General features: G+C 41.8%; 1 protein-coding gene across 1 annotated transcript; it reads right to left on the reverse strand.

Moving 5' to 3' along the window:
• Positions 1-255: 255 nt before the first annotated feature.
• sdad1 (SDA1 domain containing 1) lies at positions 256-16,632 on the reverse strand. The gene is made up of 32 exons (XM_047569856.1): positions 16,421-16,632; positions 16,192-16,296; positions 15,995-16,093; positions 15,783-15,893; positions 15,574-15,645; positions 15,387-15,487; positions 15,241-15,298; positions 15,066-15,140; positions 14,867-14,968; positions 14,711-14,780; positions 14,512-14,615; positions 14,365-14,422; positions 14,225-14,283; positions 13,976-14,052; positions 13,477-13,574; positions 13,277-13,353; positions 12,606-12,729; positions 12,071-12,162; positions 11,786-11,976; positions 11,563-11,647; positions 10,679-10,862; positions 6,820-6,935; positions 6,576-6,637; positions 6,014-6,179; positions 5,588-5,908; positions 5,214-5,400; positions 4,600-4,743; positions 3,810-3,921; positions 3,494-3,662; positions 3,248-3,407; positions 2,434-2,635; positions 256-1,807 (listed from the first exon to the last, which is right to left on the reverse strand). Exons 1-32 carry the CDS (start codon positions 16,508-16,510, stop codon positions 1,684-1,686), a joined length of 3,795 nt encoding a protein of 1,264 aa, XP_047425812.1. The 5' UTR covers positions 16,511-16,632; the 3' UTR covers positions 256-1,683.
• Between the last annotated feature and the right edge of the window lie 1,403 nt (positions 16,633-18,035).

The raw sequence follows: 18,035 nt of genomic DNA on the forward strand, positions 1-18,035 counted from the left end.
GAAACCACAAAGTCCAGAAGCGCGGTTTACAACAACCACATGTCGCCCGACAATAAACTTCTGCCCTCTGCCTCAAAGTGTTACTTTTTAACGCGATTTAACGGGACATTACACAACGGCAAACACAAATGTGAAATCAATTGCGTGTTTATATCGAGTTATAATCCTCAACAGGCATTTTCGACTTTCTGAAAATAAAATTTTGTGTGTGCGATTATAATTTTGCGTAGCGAGGCGAAGGAATGAGGCGTGCGGTGAACTTTACACATAGCTTTATTGTACCAATATATACCAATAAAAACACAAGATGGAAGCAGTCAAAAGAGGAAGAACAACACAAAAGTTCACACGTCAAAATTTACAAAAAAAAAAACAGAACAAAAAGACTCGTTAGCTAACAAAGTTGGCTTCAGTTTTGTTGTAAAAATCACACAAACTGTGCAATAATATTTTTCTTGTACAAACAGTTTTTAAAGTTTTCTACCTAGTTTTCCCTCTTGGATATGGCAGAAACCGTCACGTGTTAAATAAACATCTCATAATGACTCATAATGACATGAAATTCTTCAGGACAAAAATATACTCGATAAACTTCACATCTATTCTATGAAAATAGTGCACGGCAACAGATTAGATAGTTACGAATAATACCAAAGATACGCCTATATCATTATTATTATTATTATTGTTGTTGTTATCATCGTCATTATTATACAAAAAATTTCCATATATTAAAATATAACAGAACCGTCTCATCTGGAAACACTTTCTGACAGTCCAGCTATCGTCAGCTTTAATTTGAAAGTTCGTCACGGGATTTCTGTACAACAATGTAAAACTGGCAAAGGACAGGAGGGCTGCACCATATTGCTCTGATTGCTCCTCAGCTACAGTCGGTGACTCCTTCCTCGGACCCGAGGAGGAGGTGTGATAGTCGACTTGGGATTTAGCAGGCGGCTGAAACGGATTTGCATTCACAGCGTCGTCGGACTCTCAAGCCGACGACTTAAAACGATTATTCAAACACTCTGAAAGTCAAACCTGGAAACGGTTTGATTTCACCTGGAGTAAGATTGCAGGAACGTGTTCATCAACATAGGAAAAATATTTGCATCTCGACATCTCATCACAGATGTGTTAATGTTTTTACCTGCACAGGCTGGATCCAGTTTGAATGTCTTCAGTTTACGGATTTGTCAGCATTTACCTCGAATAACGGAAAAAAGAAAACCCCCAAAATTCCCAGTAACCCAAAGATAGTCTCATTAAAGTCAGCTTTAATTCATAGTGGCCCCGCGATAAAGTCTTCACTTAGCTAGTAGTTCTAAATCCAAACTCTCCTCTTAGTCGCGAGGGGTTTATATTTAACACGAATATTTTTCACTTAAAAAAGTCAAAACTATGTCAAAGCATACGAGAAAATACAGTACAAAATACTACATCAATGATTGCAAGTAACACCAGCGGAGACGTTTTAGTCATTTTGTCGGAGAAGACTTCAGATTTGTCAAATGTCCACTTCAAGTCAGTGAAGTCTCCCCATTATTCCTCAGGTACTGTGGTTGCTGGGTGGAATAACGGTGTGCTTTTCTTTTTTTTTTCTGTGTGTGTCATGTGCTTGTGCAGTGAGCAGATCTGACCGTGGCCTGGCCGACAGTCACCTGTTAGTCCCCGGAGCGGCCGTCACATGCAGTTGACCACGTTGCTGGAGCCCTGGCCGACGTCTCTGATCTGGCTGACGTGAGACGAGCAGACGGCAACTCCGGCTCCGGCCCGGCAGTGGGACACTGAGCCCACCAGCTCCCACCTGAACAGAAAGGACGCACAAGTTAGGAACAAACCATGAGGTCTGTGGAGAGAAGAGGCCAAGAGAACAAAACCAGAGATCTCCAAGATTAAATATTAAAAAAGAGCCAAAAGAAACAAGTTAAGTCCCCAGTTACTTTAAAATCTTCCCAAGCAGAAGCTCAGTTTTAATGCACATCTTCTGCACCACAGAAGCAGCTGTTTTAGTGTCATTTACAGCAGGTGTCTTTTCAGGCCAAACTGATGAGAGATTTAGTTAATTAAACAATTCAAATAACATTTTTTTAGTTCAAACATGTGCAACAACAATAGTCTGACCATGCAACTGCTGTAAACATTTGGCTCAGGGCTAATTGCAGAGAACCTGACAGAGTTAGAGTGTAATATGTGGCCTCGTGATTGGCTCAGCAGCGATAGGGGCGTGGCCTACTGCGTACAGGAAGCTTAGATTGACAGGTCCTGTATCGGTGAATGAGTGAAGTGCTGACTTAAAGATAATGTCTAAAACGTGTTGGATTGGTGAGAATTTTATCTCCTCTGTCTGTGTCTGAACACAGATATTTGAAAACCTGTTGACTCACAAACGCAAGAAACACATCACGGCTCCTCCCTTATTCTCCTCCTCACCTGTTCATTCGAGGCTCGAAGGCCTCCACCGTGTTCAGGTAAATGTTTCCGTTGTGTCCCCCGACCGCAAACACTCGCCCCATGACGGTGGCGACGCCGACTCCGCCCCGAGGAGTGGTGAGCTCGGACACGTACTCCCAGCGGTGGACGCGTGGGTCGAAGCGCTCCACGGAGCTCAGGGGCGAGTTGTCATCAAAGCCACCTTTAGAAAATTAAATTAAATTAAATAAATAATAGTAAAAAAAAAAAAGATCAGGGTTATTCAAACACTAAAAAATATGTAAATTATAAATATTTAAATGGAAGCATTCCACGAGAGAAATTGACTGAATGATAAATTAAATGATTATCTTATCTTTATCTAATAAAAATCTCACCCTGACGCTCTGTCAATCAGTTACTAAACATAAACTACTGTATATGGCTCCAAATAAAATGATGTGCTTGTCAACAGAATCGAATATAAAGAGGTGAATGCCACAGGTAAAACCCGTTGTGTGTTTATATGGACAAACCCACTCCGCCCACACTCGGATATTCCAAAATATGGACATGGGGACGTGTCGGACCTTGAGATCCGCCCACCCACTCCACTGCCTGTTAGTTCCCTTAATTATGCAGAATTTTAAACCTTAATAAAAAAATGACCCCAGTACAGTTGTCATGAATAGTGGGCTTTTTAACATCTATGGGGATTTGCTCCGTTTTGGAGCCTCAAGTGGCCACTCGATGAACTGCAGTTTCTGCCTCTTCCACATGAGCTTCATCTCTCAGACCCGGAGGTTGATGCTTGATAAAATCTCGGTCCTCTCACCCACTACGTAGAGGCAGCCGTTGAGTTTGCTGACTCCGTTTCCAGCCCGCCGCTGGCCCATCTCGCTGACCTCCGTCCACTTGTTGAGGTGCGGATTGAACCGCTCCACGCTGGACAGTGAAGCCACGCCGTCATTACCTCCAACCGCGTAAACAAAACTCTGACAAGGAAAAGGTGCATATCAGTGAAGGCGTCACATATTAGAGGTTAAGTAATGGATTTATTTTTATTTATTTTTTATTTTACCCCTAATGCCACAGATCCAACTCCTCCTCTGGGTGTGTTCATTGGAGCCACAGCTCTCCAGCTGTCACACTCGATGTCATAACGCTCCACGTCGTTGAAGCAGGAGTTGTCATCCAGACCTCCAATAGCATATATAGGACCGCCAAGAGCTGCCAGGGCTATACCCCTCCTGAAAAACACACACTTGCTTAAAGACGATATACTTACAACATTATAAGAGATAAAGTGAAAATGTAACTGAAATGTCAAAACGACTTAGTCCAGTTTTCTTCAGCAGCTTCTGTTCACTAATAATATTTACACAGTATCTTTGTACCTTTTAGTGTTCATGGAAGCTTTCATCATCCACTTGTTAGTGAGAGGGTCGAACATCTCCATGTTGCCCAAGTGTTCGTTGCCATCATGGCCTCCAACAGCATAAACTTTACCTGAAGAAACCAACATCAAACAGAAGATGAGTGAGTTTTTGTGGTTTTGTGAGTCAGACAGGTCGACTCCAGCTTGTCACCACACCGGACACTGATCAAGCATAACATTATGACCTGATCAGTTTGGGATCTGGTGAATTTGGAGGCCAGGTTTTTCATGTTTTTTTTTGAGTTGTTCCTAAAGCATTTGTGTGTTTGAATGTGTCAGGCTGCAGGATACTGGGGGATGGAGTCAAGTTTCTGACATCAAGGAGTGTCATTCAGTACGTTTATATGCGCGTGGAAAAAAAACCCAACAAATTATTGCCTTAATCCGAATTCAACCAGACAACTTAAGTGCATGTTAGCACGTTACTCCAGCTAAAAGTGGAGTTCTCCTTATCCAGTTCAAACACCCAGATAATGGAATTAGAAAGGGATTTTCTCCAGCATCTATACACTTAATCAGACTTTAACCGGACAACGTGTGTGCACATGTTCCACAACTGCTGTGCTGGGTGTGACCCCGGTACCAAAACATCCAAGAAAGTCGCTTGTAGAAGAAGAAGCTAAACAGAGTCAGTAGAAGAGCCACCTGAGGGATAACGTGCATCTTATCTGCAGCTAATTTTTTGGCTGATAAGTGTATTTTATGATGTTAAGTGTTACTAAAAACAAACAACAACAAAAAAATCTTACCTCCAACAGAGATCACGCCCACGTGACGTCGTCTGCTGTTCATTTCAGGACCAAAGAACCAGCTGTTCTTAGTGATAGAGTAGCATTCGATGCTGCGGAACGGGTCCCCTGAACCTCCGCGGCCGCCCACGCAAAACAAAACCCCTGAGGAAAGAAGAGAAGATGCTACACTTTATGAACACGGAACTTATTATTATGTTTGAGATTGAGGCACCAACCAGAACAAGTAGCACTCTGAGAGTTTGATCATTTATCACCAACATATCATCTCCCTTGAGGTACAGATGTGAGATATTGGGGTCACGCTGCAGCATTCAGCCAAAATTATAATTTCCTGGAGAAGCTTCTTTCCATATGTTGAGTTGTTGCTGAAAATGTTTAATAATCTCACCCTTTGGTTTATATTCAACCAGAACCATCTCTTTTAATGGTTGCTCTGCTGCACATACATTAACCAAAACAGCGGGAGCGCTTTAAGTTGACCGCAGAGACGCAAAGTTCAACTATGACCTAACACTTTAAATAGGATGCATTACAACACATGAACACGCAGAAAGCGTTTGGGGTTTTATAGGGGAATTAAACAGGGAGAAACACCACGATATAAGCACTACCTGCGGTATGTTTCCGTGGTACGGTGCGGACTGAATACTCAAAGTCCGGAACAACCTTGTTGCTGTGGTGCAGGTGGTAGTTCCTGGCTTCGTCCATCAGGTCACGACAACTCAGGTTACCTTTGATCATCTCGTCCTTTGCCACCGTTCCAGTCAGGAACTCCACTGGGAGTAGAGGGAGGCGCACCTGAAGGAGAGTCATCATCAAGGTGTCAACATATATGGAGACACTATTTTCACACACAGATAAGCACATCTGGGTAATTAGTAAACCGGGTTTTATGCGGTAGACACTGCCAATGATACATAGGGCATTCACTTCAGCCAGACCACAGCAACGCTGCCGGTGCAAAAAAAAACCCCCATTCTCTAACCTGAGACATGATCTGGTCCAGCCAGGCCTCGTGGTGCTGTGGGTTTGCTTTCAGCCATTTCACTGCTGCATTGTACACCTGTGTCTCTGAGTGGATGTTGAGCTCACTGGAGGACAGTAACGTACGTAAGTGTTGGGGCGACACGCACGTGAAGTCCTCGCACTCCACCACCTCGTTGAAGTGCTCGCACGCGTAGCGGTCGGCCATGTCCATCAGATCCACGCGATTGTGACTCTCGGCAAAGGTCCGAACTGCCAAGCAGTTGGTGGGGTGAAAGTGGGCCTTCATGTACTCACAGCAGGCTCTCGCCACCAGCTCAACCTGACAATGAAACAATTATGATACGTAAATGTCGGGCCCTTGAAAATGAAAGTGAAGAACTTATATTTCATGCATAATGCACAGTCTACATTTGTGTTTCCATACCTGAAGGATGCAGGCAGCATAAAGCAGAGGCTGGACGTTGTCCACAGTTAAAGTGAGTTTGGAGGAGTAAGCAAAGTGCACCAGGTCCTGGATGGCATCCCCATCAAAGTCCTTGATCTCTATCAGCTCCTGCTTGGCCTCCGACATCTCTGACAGGAACATGGCTCTGCAGGAAGAGACGGACGAGGGTGAGAAAAAGCTTGATTTCACAATATGTTAAAATCCAGCCATGCTAGAAGTTTCTAGTATAATTTCAGAAATTGCAGCAGAAATTTTTGAATAAACTACAAAATTAGACTTAGTCGTACATCATTCCCTGGCAAAAACACATCCACTGGCACATCTTCGTGCTGATACATGTTGTACATCAGGGGTGTCAAACTCATTTTAGTTCGGGAGCCACATTCAGCCCAATTTCATCTGAAGCGGGCGGGACCAGTAACACAGGTGTAAATAGGTGCAAGTAAATCAGGAGAATGTTTACATTTAATAAACTTTCCTTAAAGAGAATTGGGCACATTGCTGTCTACTGTTTGTGATGGAAGTTCAGGGCAGAACATACCTGAAGTAAGGGATGACGCAAGCCAGTACCAGTTTGTGACATGGTATCATCCTGCTGCCAACCTACAAAAACAAAGACAAAATATATAAAAGAAGGCACATGTTTATATATTAATTAGCTCACGTGTGCATCCATATCAGAGACAGAAAATAAACCAACTAAAATTCTAAACAGGTTCATGTAAAGCTCTGTAAAAATCAGCCGAGACAAAAAAAACAACTGGAGTTCACACAGAGTGCTCTACCTTCAGTGTGACATCACAGAGTTCCCCCACTTCGTAGAAATGTCTCAGGGAGTTATGGAAGTCTTTCCAGGCTTCGTGAGCCTCGAAGATGAACGACCCGTCAGGCTCACATTCTGCTTTCGGTGTCTTGCTCGCCGGCCGCTTCTCCTTGGTCTTCTGCTGCTTGGCATGGTCTGGCACCACGTCCCCTGGTGCCATAACGCGTTACAGTAAACAACACCTACAAGAGAGACGAGAGGATGTTTTCTTACAGTTTTGGGTTCCAGATATACAAACAGATTCAAGTATTTTTCATCTCCCAACATATCACATCTTGTTCTCGTTAATGTAGCCGGCACGCGATAGGTGTGCAAACAAAACAGAACAAATATGAAACAGAAACAGTTTATTCGAGTGTTGTTTTAAGCAGAAATTGCTACATGTCAAAAATGAAAAATTGTGGGACTGAAAATAATTACACTGTCGTGTTTGGCTCGGGCCCATTACACAGAAAAGCAGTAAACAGTATAAAACTATTTCCCACCCTTAGCAATAAAAGGCAAAATTTTAAATTGCCCTGACTCATTTGAGACCAATTAGCAGCCAAGTAGCGCAACTGTGTGTAAATACCATCCTACGAGCTCCAGCGGAGGTAACAAAAGGGCAACGAGTGGTAGGAGACGCTGCCTGCCAGCTGAACAAGTTTGGTCAGAATTCCTCCTCCCTCTCAGCGTCATTTTCAGCAAAGGCTGGAGCCAAATGCGAAGAAACAGGACAAAGCGCTTCCTCCGTGCAAACACTTAGAGGACCGAGCCGTCAAAGTGAGAAATAAATCCTACCTATTGGAGAATCGGAAGAAAAATGTCCACGGCTGATGTGTTTCCAGCTCAGAACACAGAAACTGGGAGCAGACAGCTCCACCTTACAGATGATGCAGTGTCTCTGTTTTTAAGCTATGCCTCTGACACTGAATAGACTCAGTGTATCGCCCCCTCATCACTAGTCCGCTCAGCTATAGGAGAAGAAAACATCAAGTCCCATCATATGCGCTGGCGATCAAAAGACTCCCCCCCTCTCTCGCTTCGTCTTTGCGTGCCACGTCTTCCGAGACTGTTCTGCTTCATGTCAGTAAAAATTCATTCAAAAAAAACAGCCGGGACACTTAAATGGCCTCAGCGTCCTCGCTCTGCTATACATTATTCACGAGAAGCAAGTGGAGTTAGATGGTCAATAATTTAACGATAGAGATGTATTACACGGCCGCTCAGCTCGACACCAACAGCCTCGTTTTTTTTTCCTGTGCATCTGTATGTGACTCCCATCAAGCAGCCAGGCACAAAAGAATAGAGAAAGAGGGTCATGCACCGCAGAGGACCTACTGTTGTCATGTCAGATTACTTCACCTACTTCAAAGAGCACAAAGCAACCAAAGCGTCGAGCTTCCAATTACGCAACTACTGAACTTGCTTTCTGCTTAAACCACCGTTTAAGTGACTGAAGCGAACATGAAGTCATGTGGAATATAACACTTTTTTTTTTTTGTACCCAGATATTATTAACATCCTCACCGATCAGCCGATACATTAAAACCTGTTAAGTGAGTAACACTGATAAAACCTCATGACAATGTAGCATTCCTCAGTGAAACTCACGTCCTGGTATTTATTTAGATACCAAGAAAAGCTTTTGACAGGTGCAGAAATCTGCAGTCTGGGGGAACTCCCACAAACAAGAGCTACAGTTTTAGAGATGCTCTGACACAGATGTCTAACCAACACTAATTTTAGCCCTTGTCAAAGCTGCTCCAATCCTTCCACTTGCTCATGTATTTATCTCATCTTTAAATAGCCTACACACAGATGTATCGGGCACCACGACAACGCCATTATCGTCCCAACAAATAAAACTGTCTCTCTTTAACTGTAGTATGAACAACTTTAAATTGACCCAGGTTAAAAAGGTATGACCACTGTGTATGGTTCACCCTTGTAACACAATGTAATAATAAAAATAAACTGGCAAGCTCACGTCTTAAATCCTGCACCTTGCTGTTTAGTGTAAACATTGGATAACACTTTTGTGACTGCCTTTGACGTGGCGATGTTTTATTTTATGGGAGTCAAAGAGTAGTTGGGTTTATTGCTGCTAGCTTAAAACCGAGCGAAAATAAAATCTTAAAAGCAGCAAACACTGAAACCACGCGTCAACAGTCTGTGAAACGACGAGGAGAGCTCGGATTTCAAACGAGCCACTTAACACGGAGTTAACTATATTTCCACTCCACAAGCTCTTTCATGTTTTATAAAAAAAACAAGACTATATCAAAGGACTACACTCAACCAGTGATTCCAGCTAGCTACGCTAAGCTAACAGCGGCTAGCATCCACATGACAGCTAACGCTACTGAAAGAAAACAGGCTGGAATTAACCAGAAGTTTAGCGTAAATGTGAAAACGTAGAACGACACAAATGGCTATTAAACCTTAAGTAGCCGTCGGGTTAAGTGAAACACACTGAATTTAAATACCTCATGTCGCAGGACGAACTAAAATGCCGGCTTCATTGAGCGGAATGTTTGGCTTTGGCACGTTTGTTGTGATTCCAGGTGTTTCATGGGAGTTGTAGTTTTAGAGCAGCTGAACATTAGAAGCGGATTCCGGCTAATTAAAGCCGATTAACCCTTTATAGGGTACTTGGAAATTCCAACCCGAGTGTGTTATTGCAGGCTATGAGAAGACTGTTTTACTTTTAAGACATTTTTTCTTTTCATTGAGAAAATCAAGATTAATGATTTTAACATATGTGGTTAATTAACCTTAAGTGGTAAACAAATGTAAATGTATTTAGGACATTAGAACAGGTGACGTACTGTACGTTAATGCTTCCCCAAAACAAAGCAATAACAAATTATAACCTTTAGATTATAAGAATATATATATATATATATACACACACATATAAAGTTAATTTGATCCATCACTTCCTGCAAAAGTTTAAAAAAATATTGAGTTAACCACTAAGGCTACTTAACTACATGCAGTAGTTAAGCAAAGTTATAACACAGAGACACGCACACACAAAGAAAAAAACAGTATCACATTAGAGTTTCAGGTCTGACTAAACAGAATACATAACAGTAGATAAGACTGGCGTGTTCAAAATAAGGCCCTAAACTAGAAGGCAACACGCAAAGTGAGGAAATGTTGCACTGTCATTACAATTATTATATGACTATATTGGCCAATAAAATCTCACATGAAATTACACATTAACAACACATCCTATACATCCTAATCTAGCTCCCTGCACTGTGTATACGGGTCTGCATATTTCTGCAAATCATCATGAAATACCAAAAGTGAACTGAACTTACACAAGTATGAAATAACCAGCCTAAAATGTCTATATAAATATGTTTCTAACTTTTCTACTTTTAAATATACACTGTTAAGAAAAGAACACACAGAGGCCCCTCCCCTAACGGCATTAACAAGCAGTTAAACAGGGGTACCTAATAAAGTGGCCAGTGAGTGTATCTGGTATATATAAAAAGAAATGTAATAAAAACACAGGCGTAATTTAAAACACATTCGTAGAATAATACGTTTATTTCAGAGCAAAGTTCACACACTGAAAGAAATCCATTAACATCGAAGAAGTTTTACAGCTCACTGAGAGGATGCGTAAGATTATTTGACACGGTCAAAGTTCAGCTTTGTGCCGACCATCTGACAGCCGGCAGGAAACAAACACAACACGACGCCCGGGTGTCCTACTTGTACTTCCTCTTCTTCAGGAGGGCATCCCGTAGAGCGATCTAGAAGAAAGAAACGCATCGCAGGTTTTTATTTAATCAGTTTAGCCTCAATCCATCAGACACAACCGAAGAGGCGTGACTTTACCTGCTTCTCCCTGAAGGAGCGTTTGCCTTTAGTCCTGACGTTCTGACTGTGCCTCATCATCATGAAGTTCTTCGTCCTCTTCTTCTCCTTGTTGCTGGTGCTGGCGTGTGGGTTCAGCTTGGTCCGCTTCCTGATGAAGTCCTTCCGGTCTGGGCGTCCGGCCTATGAATATGAAACCAAATACATCAGAGGTCAAAAAACAAACAACTAGAAAAATATATGAACCCGCATCTATTTTTATAATAATAATAAATTCCAGCTTCTTAAATATTTGTTTTGTTTTGATCTTAAATGGCAGAAAAGAATTTCCCTGTGTTGGATAACACTCAGTACGTTTACATGCACATGAAAAAAACTAATTACTGTCTTAATCCGACTTTAACTGGACAATTTAAATGTATGTAACCACGTAACTCCGACTAAAATCGGAGTTAAGACACCCAGATTTCCCCCATTACGGTGTACCACCCCGGAGCAAAAACATCCACAAAAGCCAGTAGCAAACAGAGCCGGTAGAAGAACAACCTGAGGGATAGTGCACGTCTCATCTGCACCAAAAGCATCGCTAATGTAACATATAATATTAAAAAAGCTGAACTATTATCCATCTGGTTGTTGTTTGAAATTAATGTCTCCATGCTTTATTATATGATATAATAGGTCAACCAACAACGGTGCCGTATAAACCTGCTGAAAAGACACATATCGCCCCCTAGTGTGGAGGAGGAGGACATGTTCCTGTCAGTTATAACTGGGAGAAGGACCACATTCAGGAAGTAGATTTTTTTTTTGAGCATAGCTCGATTAAACTGTGCATGTAAACACACTGCCATTTGACCATTTGACATCGCTCCACATTTACCATTGCTGTTGCCAGTCGCGTTTCCTTGTCTGCTTTTGGTTTCTTATGCAGTTTCTCGATGTTTCTCAAGGTCAACACCTCCCGTCTGAGAGATTTGGAGAAAAATATATAAATTAGCACTCCAACTTAAAAGTTAAAAGAATCAAAAACTTGACACTAAAAAAAAAAAAAAAGTATCCTCGTGAATAAGATTGATTCTCGGTTTAAATATTTTTTTCCTTACTCGTTGTCGCTGTCATCGTCGATCTCCACAGCTTTCCTCTTCTGTCCCTTCCCCGGCGCAGCGTTGACCTCCTTGGCCATCTGGACCAGACGGATCTTCTTGAAGTCGTCTTGCGTGAGGAGCCTGCTGCCGCTCACCGCCGCTGCCTTCGCTCTTCTCTCTTCAAGCGGGATGCTCTGAAGTTTCTCCACCTAACAAAGACAAGGCAGCGGTTTCCTATTTAACACTTAGTTTTCGAGAAATCTGCCCATATGTATGACTTTTTGTTGTTATTATTTTTCTCACCACTTCTCCTGTGTCTTCATCAGATGAGTGGTGAAGGTCCACCCACTCCCCATCCTCGTCATCATCGCTGATGCTGGCGCTCTCCCAGCCCTCTGTCACATGAAATAACATGCTATATATTAATCTATTAATCATGTATAAGCTCCACACACACAGACAGCATGAAATGCTATGGCTCCCCTACAGAAGCCCTAAGCAGCTATGTACTCATACATATTATTTCCTCTGTTTTCTCGAGATCTCAGGAAAACAAAGCTTTGTTTTCCCATCATCTAGTAAACATTAAAGCACAAAACAATCGGCTCATCTTACAGTAAATCTATTACCTATTACATTACGCTATTATTTTACTACACTATAGTGCTGAGGGCATCCATCAGTCAGCATGACAGAACTCTCTCGAATTAAATATAACGAGATCTTGAGAAAACAGAGAAAATTAACTCGTTACCACAGGAAAACAGAAAAAATGGTATGTGAACACATGGCCGCTTAGAGCTTCTGTAGCTCCACCAATAACACAACAGCAGCTGACCTTCGTCCTCCTCTCCCTCTTTCTGCTCCTCATCCAGGACCTCAGCTCCTGGGATGTAGTCTTTAGCCTCGAGCTCTCCATAGTCTTTGATCTTGGCCTCTGCTGAAGCTTCGGTGGGTCTCCCCTGGACAACAAGCGGAGCGTTGTCAACATTTCATTTATTTAATATGTCGCTGGTTTACGAGTAAATCCTTGCTTTTGCTTTTTTATGAAAAGTTTATTGCCGCTGCTCTCCTCTTACGTAGGTAAGAACACAAACTTTATCTGACATGAACAATTACTTTAGTTTTTCCTGCTTCTTTTCATGTGGCATATACCGATCAGCCATAACATTATGACCGACCAGTCAAGTGAAAAACACTGATTACCTCTTTACCATGGGACCTGTCAGTGGGTGTATATATTAGTCATGAAGAGAATGTTTTTTCCTTCTGGGCTGACATGTTAGATGCAGGAAAAATGCTAAGAGGACTTTGACATGATGGCTATTGAGAGACTGTGAGAGACTATCTACACAGACTATCTACAAAACGGCAGCTCTTATGGGATGTTCTTCATGTTCAGGCGGTGGTACAAAAATAGTAACATCCACAAAGATGGCAGGACCCAGGTTTCACATTTTTTCCCCCAAGTTATGTTTTTATGGACAGAGGAATCCACTGCAAGCTCACCCTGTCCTTTTTGTGCAGCATGTGCGGATCGAGGTTCCTGAACAGCTGGATCAGAGCTCTGGCGGACATCATCACATCTGCAACAAAGGCAAAGCACACGGCGTGAATCTGAGTACGAGTCCAAACAGAAGCACACCCGGTAAACCTCTCGTAGCCGAGTTCTCCTGTGATCTTAATCCTGTGTAATATGTTATCCTTACTTTTGTCTTTGTGAGTCTTGTACTGGGCCAGGTCCTGCAGCAGGTCTTCATTGATGGCGAGGGGACAGCGGGCTGCCACCTCCTTAATGGCATTGATACTGAAAGACAAAAATGATTTAACTTTTTGGTGATTATCATAAAAAATACACATCTCAGCAATCCAGTTAATTAAAACTATGCACAGAGTAGAAAAAAGAAAATAACAGTATGTTTAAATTTAAAGTTCAGGCCTTTTTTATGTCTGCTGACCACCAATCAGAGGGCTCTTATAGTATATCGCTACGTTAGACAAATGATAGAAATGCCAGAGTCCATTCACATAGAAAATTGTTTTTCAAACTGTCCAAAACCTAGCTTTTTCAAACTGATCACTTCTATTCCTTCGGTGTTTTAACATAAAATGGTGCCTCTAAACGTAACAGTGAAGCGTAAGACGGCTGCATAAGTGTGTATTTTATTAACTCTGCCGCTGCAGCTGTAACCAGTCTCCTCTCCTTACCCCACAGTCATGACTTCTCCGGAGTTCCTGTCCGTCACAAAGTTGTTGGCAATGGTCATGATCACAGGGTTGATGATCTGTTAGTGTCAAAGGACGAACGTTATTGCTTGGTCACAAATGTAAAACAAGAAAAACAGACATAAGACACAAGATCTGCATATGTACAAACACCCAATTTAAAAAATATGGATGAAGGACTAGTGTGTTAAGTTGAACTCGGTGGGTTAAGTGAATTCATGCGTAGCGTACCTCTGGGGGGACCAGTTGGTGGGAAGCCTGCGCAGCACACAGGAGAATCTTTGTCACCTCTACAGAGACAGTGGACAGTTGTTAGACAACGTCTCACCAAAACACAGTTTTTCCTTATTCTGTATTTATTTATTTTTTACCTCTCTGATGAGGCTGAATAAACCTCTGGACGAAGGGATAGAAGTTGAAGAGGAAGAGCTGCAGACGGAAAACAGCCATGAGTACATATTCGCTACAAACACACTGAAACGCATTAATGGAGGCTAATTCATTGATCAGTCACTGACCTCATGGATTCCAACCAGCCGCGATATGAGCTCCATCATCATGATCTTCACCTCGAATCGCTCTTTGCAGACTTCCAACTGCTTTAAGAGTTTCTCAGAGAATTCTGAAAAGAGATGTTTGATGGTTTTTACAGTTCAACACAAATGAGTTTAGGCAGATAACTTGTGACGGAGGCGTGTTGCAGAGCAGTGAGTCTACCTTGAGGATCGTGAATCAGGTGGATGGCGGAGAAATTGAACACTTCCACCTTCTTCTTTTTCTTGTGTTTCTGCCCAGAGAATTCAGAATAAGTAAAAAGTTAAAACGCTGAACATGTGCGCACATAAACCTCTACAGGAGTTACTACGGCGGTACCTTGAGGACTTTCATAGCCTTTTCCATCTTCTTCTTGTTTTTGGTGGATTTCTTGCCCGTGGAGTATCTCACCATCAGGTCTCTCGCTGACGGACCCTCTTTCTAAAAATAACATAGATTCTTTAGTGAAACAACACACACACAAAAAAAATAAATAAAATCAACCTGCATTCTTCACGTGAACAATTTTAGTTCTTGCCTCTGATTCGGAATCACTGTCATTTTTCTCATCTTCATCTGTGCCCAGGAAGAATTTAAGACCTGCAACAAGGATCTAAACCAGGAGAGGAAAGAGATGGTGAATATATATAAACAGTATAGTTTCTTTTACATAAGTAGCAATGCTTTCCAGCTGGAAAAAAAAACAAACATACCTTGGTCACTTTGGAGAAGCACGCTGTTGTAATGACATTGACTGTTTTGGCATCATTCCTGTGACATGAATAAAAAAAAACAACAATGAGATCAAAGTGATAAGAAGGACTTCCTCTCTGCATATGATATTTCAGTTTCAACCCACCATATGTTCCTTTTGTACAGCTCCATCATCACATCCAAGGAGATCTTTGCTGCCGTGGGGTTGCTGTCTCTCAGCATGGTGTACATGAAGTTCTGTAACACCTGTAGCACACAGCATTTAACACAAGAGAGTGAGCTGCGGCGACGTCAACGTGTCTCACAGGCCGTCACACGTGAGGAACACTTACCGTGTTGACCTTGTTGTTTTTGTGCTTCGAATTGATGTTTTTGATGTCTGCCACGATGTGTGTGTAAAGTGTCTGTGTAGAGAGGGAAGCAAATTAAAACATCTGCAACAGGAGGAGGAAACATCAAAATTAAGGGATGCCATGTCACACTGTCCCGTGATCAGACGGGACGAGGGAATGTTTCTCTCTCAGATAACTGAGGCTCTAACCTTCCTGAGCAGCTTGTCGTGACATCGCAGCAGCTCGAAGAAGAGCTCCAGGAGTCCTGTGGGGTCGATCAGATCTTTATTCCTCAGGAGAATCAGCGCTTTGCAGAAGGTCTGATAAGAAAACACAAAAACCCATTTCAAGTCACCTGAAAGCCGTGAATCTTACAGCCTAATGTGAATACACACACAAACACACACACAGATATTCTCACCATTCGGAGGTCTGGCTCTATGACTGTGTGGTAACTCAGTAACAACTCAGACAGCTCTTTGGGGTAGGTGGACAGGTGCTGCAGGTAACAGTGAGCAACCTAAAAAACAGGAATGGTTACACAAGTCACAGAAGACACACTTCTACGTATATGTCACACTTGACGCACCACTGTACACAGCAGCCTTGCTTGCTTACCTGAGCTAGAAACATAACAAGATCTGACAGCTCCTTGTTGGATTTGTCAGGCTGCAGTTTGAAGATCTGTACATTGGACTGAAAGTGTCGGTACTGCTGGAGAAACTGTTAGAAGGCACAAGAACAACCATCAGTGAATTATCGCGGGAGCATCCTGACAGTTCAGGTAAGAGCGACAAGACTAAACTACTGGCTAACAACTTTAGCAATGTGAGCTAACAACACCTACCTCATCTACGTAAGACTGCGGATCTCTTTTTATGAGATTCTGAAGTTGTGGTAAATTGTTGGGTAACTTGTTGTTTTGTCGTCCCGACATGGTTTCGGGTGGTTCTGAAGATGTTATATATATAAAAAATAATGGAGAACGGTACTTTTTTCACAGGGCAAGCGTGGCCAATGTGTACGCTGCCATTTAATTTGCAAGGGAAGGGCTGACGTCATCTCCGGTCACCACTTCCGCCCTGAGTTTAAAGCTACAGAATGAGTTGCTGTATATTTGCTGCAGCATTTGGTCTCTAACATAGAAAAAAATATATATACTATATAAAACTAAATGAAGAAACATGAACAGTTACGGTTTAATTCATGTTGACATATTTATTCATATTTAAACTGCTCGTAGTGCGACCGGCTACCGTAATAGTTATAGTCTGCGCACAACATTCTCACAAGCACTGTGGCGTCCTATCCGGCTACCGTAATAACCGTTGTTGTAGTCTGCGCGCAGCATATTTTGTCTCATTCATAAAACGCTAAAATCGGGGACAGCTTTAGTCAGGGGACAGGTCATCCAAAACGGGGACTATCCCATTGACTGTATGCACTAGGACTGTCCCCAGAAATCGGGGACGTCCGGCCACCCCACTGTAACTGTTCTTTAAGGATACATTGACGAGCTAACATGCTAACAACACTTCTTATTTCGGATTGAGGGGCTAACGTGCTAACTAGACGCTGCTAGCAGTAGTTAGCCTGAGCCACTTCTTAACTACAGTAGTTAAGTATAATGCTTATATATTAGTGTAAAATACTAAAAAAAAAAAAAAACAAAAAAAAAAAACAGATTTGTACTTATTTCTCATTTACTGATTTTATATATTTATATAATTGTAAATAAACTGAAACATAAACAAAAACTTATTTTAAAAATAGAAGAATTGTGTCCACTAAACATTGTAAACGTAATTTAAAAAAAGTGCAAACCAAAAGTATTTGTCTCATTATATAATTACTATTCACCTATTATTTTTTAGATTCACTAGGACCCAGCAATGGAGAGAGTACTCACCTAAAATGTTACCATCAAAGTATAATTTTACATTTGGCGCAATTAATTAAAATTATCAAAATGCACACTTGTTGTATTTTGCAATATGATTAAATTCTGACTGTTCAATATGCTGACAGTTACATTGCTGTATTAGCACAGTAGATCAGTGGGGGTTCATAAAGGGCTGAATGTATTTTAGTAAGAAAAGTATGCACCAATCCCAAAACAGAAGCGGGTACAAGGATATCTATATTACCTACATCGTCATAACATGAGAGGCTCAGCAAGGAAAAACTCATGGCTTCAAAACAGTCATGAAATAAAAAAAGATGGGTTGCAGCTCCACACAGTGGACGCTATCATCATGCCAACAGTGAAGCATGGGGGTGGCAGCATCATGTTCTGGAGCTGCTTTACAGCAAAAGGTACACAGGTGCACTTCAGAACATAGATGGCATCGTGAGGAAGGAAGATTACATGAATATAGAAAAGCAAAATCTCAAGACATAAGGAGTTTATGTTTAATTACTACAAAACTTACATATATGGAACATTTGGAAAACATGAATTC

This window comes from Mugil cephalus, chromosome 19, assembly GCF_022458985.1.
Source record: "Mugil cephalus isolate CIBA_MC_2020 chromosome 19, CIBA_Mcephalus_1.1, whole genome shotgun sequence".
In the NCBI taxonomy this organism is placed as follows: domain Eukaryota; kingdom Metazoa; phylum Chordata; class Actinopteri; order Mugiliformes; family Mugilidae; genus Mugil; species Mugil cephalus.

Coding starts and splice junctions, on each gene's coding strand:
- sdad1 (XM_047569856.1), bottom strand. CDS start 16,510: ATGTCGGGACGACAAAACAACAAGTTACCCAACAATTTACCACAACTT. Junction 14,616..14,710: donor CCTGATTCACGATCCTCAAG/GTAGACTCACTG, acceptor ATCTCTTTTCAG/AATTCTCTGAGAAACTCTTA. Junction 6,638..6,819: donor TCTGTGATGTCACACTGAAG/GTAGAGCACTCT, acceptor TTGTTTTTGTAG/GTTGGCAGCAGGATGATACC.